The sequence below is a fragment of the Clavelina lepadiformis genome, chromosome 1, assembly GCF_947623445.1.
Source record: "Clavelina lepadiformis chromosome 1, kaClaLepa1.1, whole genome shotgun sequence".
Taxonomy (NCBI): domain Eukaryota; kingdom Metazoa; phylum Chordata; class Ascidiacea; order Aplousobranchia; family Clavelinidae; genus Clavelina; species Clavelina lepadiformis.
Genome location: NC_135240.1, coordinates 9,857,187 through 9,875,185, shown reverse-complemented (window position 1 = coordinate 9,875,185; position 17,999 = coordinate 9,857,187). Strand labels below are relative to the sequence as shown.

The 17,999-nt window shown below is 35.6% G+C and overlaps 1 protein-coding gene across 3 annotated transcripts; it reads right to left on the bottom strand.

Annotated features, from left to right (window-relative positions):
• Positions 1-419: 419 nt before the first annotated feature.
• LOC143462632 (DNA polymerase delta catalytic subunit-like) lies at positions 420-17,221 on the bottom strand. 3 transcript variants are annotated; one of them, XM_076960872.1, is made up of 21 exons: positions 11,300-11,398; positions 9,306-9,482; positions 9,089-9,203; positions 8,386-8,554; positions 7,439-7,653; positions 7,183-7,352; positions 6,943-7,073; positions 6,718-6,832; positions 5,988-6,113; positions 5,741-5,917; positions 5,455-5,640; positions 5,239-5,372; positions 4,403-4,550; positions 4,094-4,327; positions 3,771-3,946; positions 3,455-3,584; positions 1,687-1,805; positions 1,413-1,552; positions 988-1,154; positions 796-893; positions 420-701 (listed from the first exon to the last, which is right to left on the bottom strand). In XM_076960872.1, the coding sequence occupies exons 1-21, from the start codon at positions 11,360-11,362 to the stop codon at positions 605-607; spliced, it is 3,087 nt and encodes a 1,028-aa protein (XP_076816987.1). In that variant the 5' UTR covers positions 11,363-11,398; the 3' UTR covers positions 420-604. The 3 variants fall into 3 exon arrangements, with proteins under 3 accessions (XP_076816987.1, XP_076816979.1, XP_076816995.1); XM_076960864.1 differs by having other exon boundaries at positions 421-701; positions 9,306-9,586; positions 11,300-11,432; XM_076960880.1 differs by lacking the exon at positions 11,300-11,398 and adding an exon at positions 17,042-17,221 and having other exon boundaries at positions 423-701; positions 9,306-9,586.
• Positions 17,222-17,999: the final 778 nt, after the last annotated feature.

Below are 17,999 nucleotides of genomic sequence, written 5' to 3'. Positions count from 1 at the left end.
GGAGGAATATTAAAAAGATGGTTACCAGAAATATTGGGTTTATGCGATTTTTGTAATTGCAAAACTTTTAACTTCCACACTAAAGACTAGACTATTTTAGGTTGAAGAAATGTAGTATCTTTCATTCCTCAACAAAAAAGAACCAGCTAAATCCTAAAGTTTTACTTAAACTTTTGTTGAGAGTACGTAAGTGCTTGTGGTGGCTGTCGCTGTTGTTTTGGCTCTGGTATTAGCTCTACATATGAGTCATAGCTCACAACATTTTGTTGCTTTATCTGTCGCTATTTTTACAAATAAGGGAAGTGTTAAATCTTATCTCACCAGTACAAAATATTGCCAATAAACTTGTTAAAAAATCACAAATGACACCAATATTTTCTAATGCTCAATTCCTAAGTGATGAACGACTTCTTTCAGCTTTTGCACTATCTTCCACATTCAATTATCAAGTATTTACCAGATCAAGGTTTTTTGTAATTGTGTTTTATACCAACAATACAAAATAAAAAAAAAACAATCAAAAATTGTTAACTGCTTCAAGGTATTTAGCTTGGTGGCAATATTCGCATTACCAAGTTTGCACTGCAAAATTGGTTGTTTTAAATCACCACACTGGAGAACCAAATCGTCTCATGACTGATGTTTGCGATTCCAAATCTATTCGAACTTTTTTTCTCATGTAGAAGATTGGACAGTCACGACTAAAAATCAACAGTGAAAATGTTAATTGTAAGCATTTCATAAGATATCTATAATTTCCGAACGAATAAAACTGTGTAGAAAAGCTGTTTTTACCTGGTGCAAATAACTTCCTCATGCAGCGATCCCTGGCACCTTTGGCATTGTGTCCATAATCGTGAAAACTTCTCTTCCAATGCAGATAATTTAATGATCTACGCAGAAAAGTTGTTTAAAGTGGCTGTAAATTACTCTTGACTGGTTAACCTGGTGTTTGTAAAAATGTATTAAAAGCACAAACAACTGCACCTCTTTTTGATAGATCTGAGATTCTCTGTCTCGGCAATGCTTGCAAACAGCTCCATCTTCTGACATGCCCGCTTTACATCCAATACAAGTGTTTCGTTTCTTTGCAAATGCCATCAAACCACCAACTTTTGATGCAACTACTTTCTTCACTCTGGTATGATCTCCCTCTAAAAGAATTTACAAGAAGTTTTAAGTTTACAGTATTAGTGCTTTCCCATGATAGCCAGGTGAAATGCCATTCATTCGTCTGCTGCTTTTTGGGTTCCAAACATGCAACTATCCACTAAATAATAGCAATGATGTCATCAGCATAATGTCTAAATATACTACTATTGTAGCTAATGAAGACATTGTTTGAAATAACTTTCTGTGGCTGGATGCAACGTTCAGCCAACTAAAAACATATGTTAATGGTTTATTCTTACTAAGCAACACGGATTCGGCCTTTGACTCTCCCAGAACTGGTTCAAATATTCTTAACAAAGGCTGGCTAAGTTGATGCTTTAAGTAGTGCTCAGTATCAATCTGAAGATTGTTCTCCAAAACATAAATGGGGTCCTCGGATCTACAGAAAAAATAGTCTAATAACATCACTTCACATGGCTACATTGTTGCGTTGTAAAAAATTTGGAATACAGCAACATTAACATATAAAGACTGATATCATCATAGTTTTTAATTGACCAACAGGCAATTTACTTTAAATAAGCTGCTTGTCCTTTGGCACCACTTATTATGACAAATGGAACGCGATCACCTAGTTGGGGGGCGCTGCCAGCATCGCGTTTTTTCATGCGCTCCGCAAGTTCAACATGAGCCTATGTGAATAAAATGAACAATGTGAGTTACAGTTTTATTTGATAGGTCTAAAATGTTTTGGGGATTGACATGCTTCATAAAGTCATTTAGTCTTTTTTCCACATGTTTCGATATTGGGGTCTTCTTTCTTTAGCCTCCACTCACGCACGTCACACACAACCACCTGGGTTCAAATTCTTGGCATTCAGTTTTCCCTTTTGCCAATTGCTTCTAACTTTCTTATTTTCTTAAACCACGACAAACCTTTCCTTCTCTCTACATGACCAATCCAACTCAGCTGGTTTCGATTCATTACATTTGCCATATTTTCCACTTCCTGCTTATTCTGACCTCCTCATCCCCATTTTCTAGCTCACCAACCGCCTTAACATTTCTATGTGGTCTTGGTCTTTTTTCTATTCTCGGCGGTCTGTTTTCTATTTCAAAAAGAATGACCAGCCCATATCGTGACTGGTAAATGGAGCAGTTTATTTTTCAGAGAACATTTTAAGTAGTTGGGAATGCAATTAACATGGAATGTAATTTTTCCCTATGCTGCTCCAATCATACAACACAACATCCACCTCTATCGAGCATATCCCAGTTACTATCATTATTAAGCTTGAAATTGGCTCTTCTACTTTCCGACTTATCAATCATCCCACGGTACGTGTGGATCTCAAAACTTGGAGCAATAATGAAAAGACTGTCTCCTTCTTCACCACATCTTTGTTGGACCATAAATTTAGTCTTACACGATTTAGTTTTAGACCATTCTTCTCCAGTGCGTAAATTTGCTTCATCTCCTTACATTGTTGCAACAGTCACGTTGTCTGTATATAGCAATTCCTACAGTAAATCAAATAACCTCAAGTTCTTAATGATATCCTCCAATATGATACCAAAAAAGTAGGCTTAAAATTGATGGACTTTCCCCTTTTTTTGGGATCATTTACTAAATCCAACCACATATTTTACCCTTGTCTTCAATCCAGCAAAAAAACGATCACCATTCTTACCAGTTACCAACTACTTCTAATACTAATCTACTTCAGCAATTTTCAATGCCCACAACAATTGCCTGCCTTTATCGTGAAACCTCTTTTGTAGTTCCCTTGCAATAAAAATAGTGTCCACTTTGCATTTTCCAACTCTGAAACCATACTGTTAATCTACACCAGCTCTCTAATTCACTTGTCAAGAGCACTAATTTTCACTTTCATGCTTCGTTGCTTTCTTTTGAGGATATGGAATTCTTTATATACTGGGATTACTCTGTGATCAAATAACCACCTTCATTTTTAAAAAAGTACTTAACGGACAGTCATCCATTACTGTTAAACAGTCTAGCATACAAATGAATCCCCATTACTTTCTCTAAATCTAACACAATTTTAAACTCCAACAACTCCAATATTCATTCTCCCTACATAAGCATTAAGGTCATCATTGTGAAGACATTTTCCTGGGTTTGCTTCTCCTCAAAAATACATAGTATAACATAATTTTATATAACAATGTATGCTTCATTTTAAAGTGGTTATGTCATGGAATTGTCTTACCACACTGTAGTTAAAAGTTATAAAATATCAATAATCATGTCAACTTCAGCCCAGTTTATCTCTACTCATTTTAGCATGCAATATGAAAAAAAAAAAATGGTCAAAACCTGCTTGGCAGCATATTCCTCTTTTGTTTTAGTGAGCTCTTTAGTGATAATTAATTGTGAAATATCAATCCTGTTGCAAAGCAGATCGGATATGACCTCCTTTGCATGAGTAACAGCGCTGTCAGGGTTCCTTGAAAGAATGGCATAAAGAAACATGTTAAATATTTTGTTATAGTTAGGATATAAACATGGAAAGTCAAGTACAACACTTAATGTAAATATGATACCAATCTACCATACATTTGTCTGATTCACTATGAACGTTTTGTGAGATACATAAGCACATTTGGAACCGATTAACCAAAACAAAGTATACCTGTCAATCAATAGTTTCTCAAGGCATGTATTAATCAACTTAGCAGTTAGTGGAGCATTATCCCTACGAACTGTTTCAATTCCTTTACAGTCCATCTTATCATGCACATCTGCACTGGACGAAAAGTAAAGGCCGGCATATCGTTTCTTGCTAATCAGTAGGTAAGGGTAATACACCTATAACCATATATCTCCACTAAGAATGTGGACTTCAAAGCCATAAATATTAAAATAATTTAACATTTTTTAGTGTTTTATGATCAATTCTAACTAAAATATTAAAATACGTTTTCACCTTATAATGGTTTATCGTTCAAAACTTACCTTTTCAAATTCCAAGTTAATAGGCTTTACAAATTTTTCTGAAACAAACTTTGCAGCTTCCTGTCCAAGCTTGAAACTTTCAGCTACAGTTTTCACTCCAAATTTGACCATCACCGAATCTGTATCTCCGTAAATAACTTTGGCATCATGCTCATATCCATTTTCAATGGTGTATTGAGATTCAACATGCTGCTTTGTTTGATCAATCATCAAACGGCCGAAGGCAGTGACACTCTAAAAATTTAAAAACACTGACCATCATTCACATGTCTTTGAGTTATCGAGCTAAGTCCGTGGATGTCTGCATACCCCAGAAATTTCAAGGCATGGAAGCTTTCCAATCTGAGCCCCAGTGAACCCATACACTGAATTGCAACTAATTTTGAGAGCCAATTGCCTTCCATCCAAAACACTCCTCTTGAAGGGATCTTTTTCAACTTTCATCATCGCTTTAGCACTGTAAACAATACATCAAACCATGAAAAACTAGAAGACCACATCTTGAAGATTGTAAGTAGCTTTGGCCCACCTGCTAGGGTTGTTAGCACTATTTAAGTAGGTTACGTTAGCATTTGCAAATTATGAAGTCTTTCTGAAAGGTACGTTGTTACTTTGCATTAGGCACGCATAAAAGTATACTATTACACGGTTCACAGTAAATTCAGGCTATGGACGATTCAACCCAGAACCACTAAACCCAAGACGAACCAACATCGGTGAGTTGAATAGTCCTTGGGTTAAATTGTCTTGGATTAAATCATCAGTGGGTTGAATTGACTAAACACTGTATTACACTCAGTGCAGCATCACCAATAAAATAAAGTGTTTTGAAGTTGAGTATTTTAGGAATAGCTTCAACCAGCGCTTCCCACTGGTGGGTCGCTGTGCACGCCAAAATTTTGCAGACTACAAAAATCGAATAATGTGAAGTGGGATCACTGTAAACCTAAAAGCAATTACAAACACATTTTTTGAAAAAGATTGTTTTTGATTTGACTCGTTTTTTTCACATGACTAAAAGATATTGTCAATAAAATTTAGTCACCTTAATTGGTGGGGATAAACAAAAATTAGCAGTAAAAAGTGGGCCATGAGTTGAAAAAGGTTGGGAAACACTGTTTTAATCAATAGTAGATAAACCTTACTTGCGGCGAGCAGTGAGCAAACTTTCCAAAATTTCAGGAAGAAGACCTTTTCTTATGCTGGATTTGACAAAGTAATCACCTGACGGTGTTCTGATGTAATCTTCAGGACTTAGCTTATCTCGTTCTTTACCGGTCTAAAATCAAAGCCAAAAATCCGTCTATTTGCAATGCACATGAAATGAAAAAAAAAATCACGCAAGCTATGATCTCACTGACTTTCATGAGAAGAGTAGTGTAGCAAAGGTTGTGTGCTTGCATTATGGATGGGTATAATGAAGAGAAGTCGAGTGTTGTGATGGGAATGTTGTAATAGCCTTTTAGAGGTTCAATGACAGTGGCTCCTGTAAATTCATCATTGTTGCTTGTTGGAATGACCGGCATCAGCAAACCTTCCGCCCTTGTCTGTAACGATTACACCAGTCATGTCTAACATAACGATGAGATACAAATGAAGTACATAGGAATTAGAACAGCACATCTACATATTTTGTAAGCAATTCACCTTGCGAAGAAGCTGAGATATAACTTTAATACTCTGCCCACGAACGAGTAAGTAAGACAATGGAACACCGGTAACTCGAGCCATTTCCATGTAGTTAATGATGAACATAAGCTTGTCAAGAAGCCGCAGTGGTAGCAATGCATCTTTCAAGCAGTAAACAGCAAGACGACGCCTTGTCTTAAGAAAAATTTTAGAAGGTAAAAAAGAAGTATTTCTATTTTATTTACCGTCATTTATCTTTACTGACCTGTGAATTTCCATGCTGTAGTTCTGTAATTATAGAATGATGAACGTCCTCTTTCTGCTCGCCAAGAAAGTGAAAACTAACTGCATTTAATGTGTATGAGCGTAACTTTTTTTCCCTCAGTAATGCCTAAACAGTAAAAAATAATAAAATGCAGAAAATATCTACAAATACACCAACATTTTAAAGAAAATCGGCAATCAAGTACAGATTATTATCAGCCTTGCCTTTTAACTGTAGCAGATGCTGATAATGTTATCTGAAGTGTGATTGTATTGTGGTTAAAGCTTTTCCCAGTAACTGTATAAGCTCGAGTGCGCAATGTTCAACTTGTTCCATAGAAATATGGATGTGTTTAGATGAACAACCTATTTACTAGTTAGTTTAATTGGTCATCTACAAGATATCTGCCAATTACTTAGTGCAAAAATGCTAAAAGTACTTCTAGCCAAACCAATATTGAATCGTTGTTTTATTCAGTTCCAGTAGTGTTGTTTTTGTCATATTTATAGTGTTTGTCTTTTTACAAAGCCCTGCCATTGTTGTGGTCACTGTGGAGGCTGGGAGTATAATCTTGTTTAATTCTAATTGCTACAAATTCATTCTGCTTAAATGAAGTAAAAGTTTTACCACTTCTTGAACTTTTTCTTATTAACGAGGGGTATCCTAAGCATGACAGATCGCCAGCACATGTAGTAATGCAATCGAATCCAATATGACATGAAACACTCACCACAAATACATCAAACTGTACACGACCTTCCATGTTGATGTTTTTCATTTCACGGCTTCCCATTTGTTTAGACTGGAACTTTGTATCCTTAATTCTAGTTACACTGTCCTTTATTCTGAAAAAAGTGTCAGATAAAAATAATTTATAAAACTCATAGAAAGAAAAATCAGTAAATACAATGATTAAAACTACGTAGTAAAACTTAACATAAATAAAGCGGTCTACCTTCCAAGATATGGAAATTTCGCAACCTTTAGATGGGCAGCTCGGTTGATCAAAAATGGAAGATCAAAATTTTGTATATTATACCCAGTGATTATGTCTGGGTCTACAGCACGCAGAAAATCAGAGAAAGCCTAAAAGAAAAATTTGAAAATTGAAAAAAAAATCATCTAGTATTGAGATGTAATCGATAAAAATAAATATTTAAGGAGAAACCTTTAACAAATAACATAAAAAACTAACCTGAAGCATGTTTTCCTCCTTTTTAAATGAATAAACGTGGGAACCAACAATAGATGAACATGAATTTAAGGTAAAAATAACTTTAATAAATGGCTCCCCAGTGCTTCCTTGACATTTCACCATGGAAGCAATTTGAATCACTGGGTCCACATCAGGCACAGGAAAGACACCTGTTTAGAGATTTTTAGCAAAGTTTAAACTACACTCAATAATGTTAACTTCTTTTTTCATCAGCATCTTCATTATATGGGAATACCTTTGCGTCCAGCACATTCAATGTCAAAGCTAAGTATTCGCAGAGGGGCAATTTTCTGCCAATCACCGTCAGGGGCGTGACTTGTAAAATCATCAAACTTAACATCCACTTCTACCTGAGCAGTGGAAATCATGGCAGCTGCATCACGTATTTGATATTTTCCAGGGTTTAGTTCAATCCAGTTGCATCCAACAAGATCACAGTCTGTCATAAACCTGAAACATCAAAGACAAATACATACACGCTTCTGCCATATAACAACACAAATTTTAACCTCGACATATTCGCAAAAAAATTGCATATACGGTATGTATACTTTAGTACAGGGGTCGGCAACCTTTTGCTAGTCACGGGCCAAATGTCGAGTGTACAACTCTTTGGCGGGCCGGAACTTTCATTAATAGGCTACTATAATTCACACTCACTTCAGTATATTACGCTACATTGTTGCAATCTCAATCATACCAATCACAAAAAGAGCAACAGATATGTATTCACACTTCAACAACACAGCATTATAAAAAAGTTTAGGTTAAAGCTCGTGTGCATCTCTCTTTTTATCTATAACGACTAGTCTACTCTACAGACAATCTCGTACTTAGTACGAGATACTAGTCTACCGCTTTCGCACCAGTTTTATGGCGTAACAATAGACTAGTACGACGTACTTATGGCGTAACAATACTACAATTTTTTCAAACAGTGCTAACACTGCAGTTTGAAACTCAATAAGAAAGGGCGGGCGGTAATCTTGTGATAACTAAATAACATGTCTCGGGCCAAACGATTTCGCATGGCGGGCCGGATCCGGCCCGCGGGCCGTAGGTTGCCGACCCTTGCTTTAGTATATGCCGCAACTGTGCTTAACCATATGCCAAAATTTACAAGTAAAGATACCAAAATATGACAACATTAATCTACTGTTATACAGATGCAGATATAGTCACCTGATTTCAAAATCAATGAAGCTTTCGAACACTTGGTACACATATTCAGGATAGCTAGGTGTGCGAAAACCCGATTCCAACATACGCTTGGTGGTGGCAACTAAACGAGGTACCGCCACAGTTATCTTTAAAAAAGTTGATTTGCCACTGCTGCTGTAGCCATACATATCTGCAAATTATTAAGTACCAATTAATATTATGCAACTAAAATGTCACATTCAGATGGCAAAGGCAGAACTGATAAAAAAAATCTTGGTTTCATGTTTATCACGATAGAGTATCCCGTAACGAAAGATGACCTTTGACATACAGCGGTAGACAAAATTATTGCTTCATACGCAAAGGTACTTTTAATATAATTTCAATGCGGAAAAAATCTAATACTTGGAAAGGAAAGAACCTTATTGTAAAAAACATATCTAAAGTTAAATATTAAAATACCTATAGATATTTCCATTTAAAATGATATACTATTAAGCTAACAAACATTAAGTAAATTACTCCAAACAGTATATACCAACTTAAATCATGATCAATTTAATTGTCATAATAACAACCCTGACAACATACTTTAGAAAACAATGAGATTACCAAAAGAGCTACATAGCTTAGTGTAACATAGGATTATTTACTGTCAATAGTCTAGTTTGAGACCGGCTCCATGAGCCTAGCCCTAGAACAAGTACACATCAAAAATACGTGCTTTGTTTTTGGCAGCATTCAACTTTGTAGACAGCTTTTGTGAGATCTTTGTTTCCTCGCATTTCTTTCAAGACAAGTTCATTTAAAGTGGACTGAAATTCATCACAGTGCTCCTCCTACACAGACGTGGAAAAGAGGTTTTTACGCTGATATGCAGCCGTGGCAAACGTTATTTGTGCATAAAAATTTTTTATTGATGATAAGAGAATATGTCCCACCTGAAAGCCATTCATTGCTTGTACATAAAAATAGGGTAAAAAACCATGGACATGACAAACAATGCTGTGACCTTCCATAGTTAATCCAAACATTCGAATAACTGGTGCAGCACCACCCTCAGGAACTGGCATGTCAGAGATCGCACTGTCAGCAATGTAATGATCTACATCAATCTGCTGAAATATTATAGGGTCACTTTTTATATCCAGCTTTGTAAGTGGGGTTCGCATCCATTTTGCTACGTCAGTCTCAGGCAAACTTGCCAGCAAATTGATGTTATCTGAAATGAAATAGACAAATGGAAGACTAAGACATTATGTATATAAACATATATATATATATATATACAGTCGAAATGGGTTAATCGCATATCGGTTAAAGGCATAAATCGCTTTGTAGCATAGCATTGCATAATCCCAAACCATTCTCATTCTCTTGTGAAGAAAATTCAACGGTTAATCGCATAAGGGTTAATCGAATAGGAATTCTTGATTGATTTGTAGACTTGTATCACTTAATCGCATATTTCCTTTGATGAAGTGTTAAGTTGCTGAAGATTATCCTCACCAATAAACAAAAATCATCGCAAGATCTCCCATAACCCGCAGCGATTAAATACACGACAAGACACTGAAGACAGCAGTTGTGAATTAAAGACAGCTGTGATTAAATTCACCGCAAGGCTGAAGGCTATAGAGACAGTAGCACGTCACTGATTTGAACAATAAAGTAAAACTTCACGAAAAAAGGCCTTCTCTACAGTGATTATGAACCACAAAACTACGTTTCATTTAAGGATTGTTACGGATCGTTACATCACAATAGAACAACAAGAATAATTTTTATTTAAGGATTGTTAGGCACTGCACACAATCCATCGGCGACTAAATGTTCAGGGAATGGACATGGACAAATTTTTTCCTCTGGAACAGCAACTGCTTAACAACATATCGGAAAATATTAAACAAACTACAATTGAGAGTTATTTTAATAAAAATTGATTTCCGTTTTTGTTTCGTGTTTTTTTTGTGTCGAAATCGAAAAGAAGGAAGCTCACTTGTTGCGTCATAATGCATTGTGCCATTCCAAAAATCGGCGGAGGAGCAAGAATGCGTGCACCGGTGTTTGAAAGAGAATAGCGGAGAAAATGTAGGAAACGCATACATCGGTTAATCGCATAAAAAAGCTTGGCAAATTGACTATGCGATTAACCAATTTCGACTGTATATAGAAGTATATATATATACTTTTTAAAACCATGTCGGAAAACTCTTTAGAATCAAAATTCCACATTAAAAAAAACTAACCAACTGCAAGTGGAAAACTAACCAACTGGAAGCATAAACCAGTTTTGGAAATTTATAATCCTAAATATTATGCGACATCTACCTATTCCAGTTATGGAATACTGCAAAAAATACTGCATTGTTGCTTTGAGATTTTACAAAACTAGAATGATGTTTTTCAGTGATTTCAAGCATCAGTTTCATGCGCAATTGTTTCATCGGCTTTTCTTTAAACATTTTAAGGTAATTCTAGACATAAACACAAGAGCCAACAAATCAGAAAGCATTTTATTTTGTAAACATTCCGATATTATGCTAACTAATTTGTAATGCAGCTTTCATAATTAAATTTAACGCAGTAAGAGATCGTTTCAAGGCTAAAACATGTTACAATACACAAAGTGTCTAGTTTGTATGCCCGTGGGTGCCAAAGTTTTAGAAATTCGGAGTATGCTAACAGATTTTGACGCCATAATTTAATTGTCATGTTATTTGCCCCATAAGTAGCATTTTTCTGTATTTGAACTTAGATCATAACCTAAACTGCCGCCTCAAGGAATACCGGCCGCAACATTCAATTGGTTTAAATGACCAGGCCTGGCTTTAGGGTATGAACTTGACAGGGGACTAATATACTGGGTTAGCAATTAAAAATAGCAGTGAGTAGACAAATAAAATAGTAATAAAATAGTCAATGCTAAAGGTACCTTTAGTGTAAGACTCTTGTTCAGTGCAACAGCGTTTGGCTGAAAGTGGCATGTCCTGTGCATCTTTTTTACGCTTTTCCATTTCGGACACAAACAATTAAACTATGATAAAAATACAACTCTAGAAAGAAAATGTCTATAGATTTCAATTAATATGTAGTAAATACACAGTTACATACATGTAGGGATGGCCAAAGCAGAATTACAATGTGGATTTCAAAAACAAATGTGTCAACTGTCAAACCATAAGTGATCAAACGTGAAATGTAGCAAAACTATATTTTAACAGTTGCAGTAAATGCCATTGACATGAAAGTAAAAAGACATTTTCCCTGCTTCTGAGCTTCTACCAATCACAAAATATGTGCAGCCACATTGAATAAATGCGTTTAATGCTTAACTCATATTTGTGGCAAAACAGAGCGGGAAACGAATCATGGAAAATTATGTCACTGGTCTACAAAAAAAAATTTTTTTTATGCTTTTTACAAAAAGAGGACTTATTCTGGTTATTTTTGGGGCGTTGATTCCAAAAATAACCTCAAATTTTTTCTATCACATCAATGTTTTTCAAAAAATGCAATTCAATATTTTGATGGTAAAAGGAAATAATTACTACCGGTATATAGCATAGAGCTTTACACAAGCCTACATCAATTTTGTAGAAGTACAGTAGAGATGCAAGATGACGCGTTGCAAGATGCTTGACCTACTAAAAGTCAAAACTAGCTCTACAAGAAAGAGTGTTTTAAAACTGGACGTTATTGCTTAAGCAGAGCGTATTGACTTATTCTTCATCCCCTTGAGGTGTCGATATAGGCGAATTTCTACTGTAAATAGCTCATGCCTAATTATGTGAAGTAGCTTACATATATAGGTGAATCTTTATTTTATATTTTTAGATAAGTTTTAAAGTATTCTGCAAACCTGTATTTATACAACCTGTTGCCAATGGCTAGTACTTCTGCTGGACGAATAAGGTGCAAGCGACACCCAGATGTTTTCTGCTATATTTGTGGATGCTTTACTGCTCCAAAGCAAAGACAAAACATCACAGATTTTGTGAAAAAGGCTTACTTACCATACTTCGGTATCAAACTAATTGATCAAGACAAGTCCTGGGCACCTCACAAGGTGTGTAGGGCATGTGTCGAAAATCTGAGACAATGGACCAAGAGCAAACGAAAGAGTTTGAGCTTTGGCATTCCAATGATATGGAGAGAGCCAGCAAACCATGTCAACGACTGTTATTTCTGCATTGTAAATACTGCTGGATTTAGCTCTAAAAATAAATCCAAAATCAGCTATACTAATATTCCATCAGCCCTGAGACCTGTGCCTCATTCTGACAGCATCCCTGTACCTAAATTTACGTCTTTAACTCAATCATTAAGTGAGACAGATAGCTGCACATCAGATGACAGTTGTATTAAGACTGATCACTATTCCTCATCTTCAGACCAAGAGAAGCTTCCGATATTAATCAAGCAAGGTTTTTTAAATGACTTAGTGCGTGATTTGGATTTGCCAAAAGCTTCTGCAGAGCTTTTAGGATCCAGGCTACATCACAACAATCTACTAGCTCCTGAAACCACATATTCATTCTACAGACGAAGAGAGGAAGGTTTGGTTCCGTACTTCAGCATGGAAGATGCCTTTGTGTTTTGTCATGACGTAGGTGGCCTCTTACATGCAATGGGTTGTGTGTACAATCCAAAGGAATGGCGTCTATTCATAGATAGCTCCAAGGCTAGTTTAAAGTGTGTACTGTTGCACAATGGAAACAAGTATGCCTCTGTACCAATTGGTCATTCAGTACATCTCAAAGAAACGTATGAAAATATGAAAATCTTAATAACTAAATGCAAATATTTTGAGCACAACTGGCTAATATGTGGTGACTTGAAAGTTTTGGGTATGCTACTTCGCCGACAAGGTGGCTACACTAAGTATCCATGCTTTTTATGTCTATGGGATAGTAGAGCTAAAACGGAACATTGGGAACAAGACCAATGGCCTGAGAGAAAAGAATTTACTCCTGGAGGAAAAAAAATTCTTAACCAAGCATTAGTAGACCCAAGCAAAGTATTACTACCACCTCTTCACATTAAGCTGGGGCTAATGAAGCAATATGTGAAAAGCCTGGATAAACATGGGGCATGTTTTGGGTATATTTGCCAAAAATTTCCTGCCTTGAGCAATGAAAAGTTGAAAGCAGGAATATTTGATGGGCCAAAAATAAAACAGCTAATGAAAGACAAGAAATTTATCAAAACCATGAATCAAGATGAAAAAGAAGGTTGGGTGGCTTTTAGCCAGGTTGTGAGCAACTTTCTGGGTACAGTAATACCAAATCACCTGATTACAAAGAACTTGTCAACCGCTTGCTTTGCTCGTTTCAAAAACTTGGCTGCAACATGAGTGTAAAAGTGCACTTTCTGCATAGTCATTTGGACTACTTTCCAGAAAATTTAGGATCTTCCAGTGAAGAACAAGGTGAACGTTTCCACCAAGATATCAAAATCATGGAAAAAAGATATCAAGGTCGGTGGAATGTTAGTATGATGGCCGATTATTGTTGGTGTCTTATGAGAGATGAGGAAACATATAAACATTCTCGAAAGTCAAAAAAGAGAAAGCTTCTTCCATAAAATAATATTAATTTCAGTGTTGTGACCTTTATGCAGATATGTGCTGTTATTAATTTTTTTTGCTTTTTACGCCGAGGCATATTCACATATTGTGAATACTGCTATTTATTTGCTCTTACTGTCAAAATACTGAATTGCGTTTTGTGAAAAAAATTGACGTGATAGAAAAAATCTGATGTTATTTTTGGAATCAGCGCCGCCAAATTAACCAAAAACACCTGTTACTTGTAACTCAGCAAAATTGATGCAGACTGGTGATATAACATAGATCTACATCATGTCTGATAAACACAAGGGGCATTAAGTCCCTCAAAACACTTGCTTTGTTTTTCTCTTCTTGCATCAGCAAAAAAATTCTGAGAATAACTTGTTTCCCATTGTCACATCAATTGTTGTAAAATATTGCTTCATGGATAACTTCAACCAGTGAAAAAGCAAGGAGAATTACTATGGATAAAAGTGCAAAAATGATGAAAATTAAAATTTTTGAAAACACTTAAGTAACGATCGCTTTGTGTCATACACACTTGTTAAAGAAAGTGGGAAGGAACTTTTCAATATAAACAATGGCAAAAACAAGTATCACAACAAAAACTTGTAAAAACTGTATTATGGGGGTGTTTTCGGCTAATAATGACTACCTTTCACTGGACCATTTAACAATAGAATAGATAAGGAAACAGCTTTACCTTTTTACTTTACCAAATAAAGCCAAGGTATGTGCAACCAAGTAGAAGAAGTTTCAGTATCTGCCCACATGGTAAACTTGCTACCCGAAAACCGACAAAACAGTCATTTTTTTCAGCTGGAAACCTTTTTATGGACCCTTAACTTCTTCATTATAACTTGGATATAGTCAATCTTCTTTTTACACACATGACACAGACCTGTCCTCAAATAAGAGGGTTCTAACACAATTAACTAGCTGTATGTGATCCTGTACTCACAGGAGTGTTTTAAAATTTTATATTTTTTTAATTCCGTCGTTTTAATTCCGTTTAATTTTAATAATTTAATTTAATATAAATTTAACTTTAAAAGGATACACATTTGAGAGGCCAATAACTTTAAAAAGAAAGGAGATGATCTGACAGCATATTGTGAAAACCTGGGCCAGAATTATTCTGTAGCAACTCTGACTCTTTAGTGAGATATTGACCATAAAAAAAACCTAAAAATAAACATTCATAATTTACAAGGGTGAAAAATGGGTATGAGCCCAATCGCGGAAGGGCCATATCTTAAAAACCCTTTGGATGTGTTCATTATTTATAGAGATATCTACAAAAAAAGGTTAAGCCAAATCAGAGTCGGCCACTTACAAAAATATTTTAACTTTGGCTCACAATTATAGAAAGACCCTACAATAAATGCTTGAAAATGTTGTGTCATGAAAATTTCGAAAGCAAGTGCTTAGCGTGATTAGTGTAACTAATGCTTTCTGTGAAAAATAAAAATGTGCTGTGATCACGAGTGCCAGCTTATTTTAATATGGATTATTATCTGAGAGAGAGAAAGTTTATTTCACCATTCAAAACAAACTAAAAAGTATCATAACAAAGTTCCAAAATAACTTATTGGTGTGGCGCAGCAAAAAGACCTCACAGTTATCTAGGGCATCTGCCCCAGATTTTATTGCAAAAGAAAATAAAAAACAATTAACACAAATAGAAAAACTGAAACTCAATTAGTTAAAACAACACTGCAAAACAAAACACACACACCACAGAACCAATAGAATAACAAATCAAAAATCAATAACAATATGATACAAAAGAAATCAACAACCATACATCCATCACCCTATTCACAGTTATCCGACCAGCACATCCCTTGCTCAAGTCCACTTCTCAATTGATACGAGAAATACTTATGTTAACTTTTTTATTTTTTACTGTTTTGGTTTGGGGCAAGAATAAGTTGTCCTGTGATGATCTAGTATTGCATTTGCGTAGCTTTGATTTCGCTGAAATAGTCATTAAAATTTTTGGGGAAGATTTGTGTAATAGTTAGGCATGAATTTGCCTGTCTGTAATTGGTAGATTTAAGATATATTTAGACTATCGTTTGCTCTATAAAGTGTAGTTAGTTTGGTATATTAATTATTATTGGTAATTAGTCTTACTATTTAATTACGAATTATATTAAATGGTTTAACTACTTGATGCGGATCCCCAAGCCAATATATCATACTGTAAATTAGACAATAGTATAACTGTATGCTGTATGTATGCATTTAATAAATTTTGGACACAGTCTTTATGCATTTTTACATGATTTATAGAAAAATGTTTTGCAGACATGTTAAAGTAGGCTTGCTAAAGCATAGAAACCAGCCAAACTAGCCTCTAAATCTTCTGCTCACCCAAGATCGTGTAAAAAATGCAGTCTGGCACCGGAATGCAAAATTCGGCAAGAGCACACTCAATACTGCTTTTGATGAGCTTCAGTGCCGCATTTAAGGTGCATTATTTTGCCCTTAATCACCTGGACAGAACTTCTGTGTACTCAATTTTCAATTGATTTAATGATTGAACAAGTCAAACTGTATATATTACTGTGTAACTGTGCTCTTTTATTGTGTCTGAGGATTTTTGCGCACCGTACTTGTCATTTTTGGTTGTTTGTTACACCCAAGATCATGCTAAAAACTGCAATACTCTGTGGTCTAGGTATGGCGGCGGTTACCGAATGCCTATCACTATGTCACAAACGTACCGTATTCCTTTTTGCAAAAAAAGGAGAGTGATAGCAGAAATCTGCGTAACAGGAAAGTTTGTTAATTTTTCACGAGAAATCCTACATGCAAAAGATACAAATTTTAGCGTGATGGTGTGCATTGAAGCCTCAAATCTTTATTTATTATTAATTGGGGATTAATAAATCAGCTTTTCTTGTTTGTGTATTATAAATTATTCCGTGCATTGTGGTTTAAAAATTTTGTCTTCTGAACACTGGTGAAACAGTCACTTCAAACACAGTTTTGGTCTCTTAACAAAAGGAGACTCAAGTTGCACCAATAAATAATACTATCTGATGCGGCGATGACTGATTTATCTGTTTTAAGTAAAATGATGAAATCATTGCCTACCGTAGGCTATTTGCCTGCTTCATCGGCCACCGGTTACCTACAGTAGGTAGAAAGATGGGCTACCAGTTGCATAACTGGCTCATGTAGCCAGCCGTTTGCGGAAGCGGTTTTGTCCAAAAAAGGTAAACAGCAGCTGGCCGAAATAGGCCTAGAATCCTAGACGCTACGCAAACTATAATATCGATACCAAGACCAAACCAATGTTGTCTCTTGATTGTGGTGAAATTGTTTCGCGCGTTATATGCACTGCAGCGTGACGAAGTCCTACAACTCATAAGTATAGACATCATATAGATAAAGACTAATTAGTCATATTTAGGATAATAAATAACACTGGTCAACACGATTTTTGTTGCAGATTGTGTTTGGGTCTTTTTTACCTAATTTGGGGGCGCTGAATCCGATTCTGGCGTTATTTTGTTTCTATCACATTTGAGATAATATATAATTTATATATGTTCATTATAAAATAATACTGCAACTCAGAGACCGCCTTGAAATGTAGAGGTTGTTTTTATCAGAACTGCTAGAATGTTTAATCATGTAAAAAACGAACACAAAGCCTCGTGTTCAGGTAAAAAACATCACTAGAAATTGACCGTTGAACATTCAATGTAATGCCACAATCTTTAAGAACTCGAAAATTTTCGTTTTAATGGCTTTCGTTTGTGGGTAGTAGTGTAAATTTCTCTCTTCAAATTCCAGCAGTAATCTGCCATCATGTGACAATCCCACCGGCCCTGGTAGCGCTCTTCCATAACTCTAATATCTTGGTGGAAGCGCTCACCTTGTTCTTCACTGACGTCCCCAAGGTTTTCAGGAAAGTAATCTAAATGATTTTTCAGAAAATGGAGCTTTATGCTCATATTGCATTTCATCTCTTGCATGCTGGACAACATTTCTTTTACGAGGTCTCGATAGTTCTATGCCTTTCTGTTGCCAAAAAAGTTACTAACAA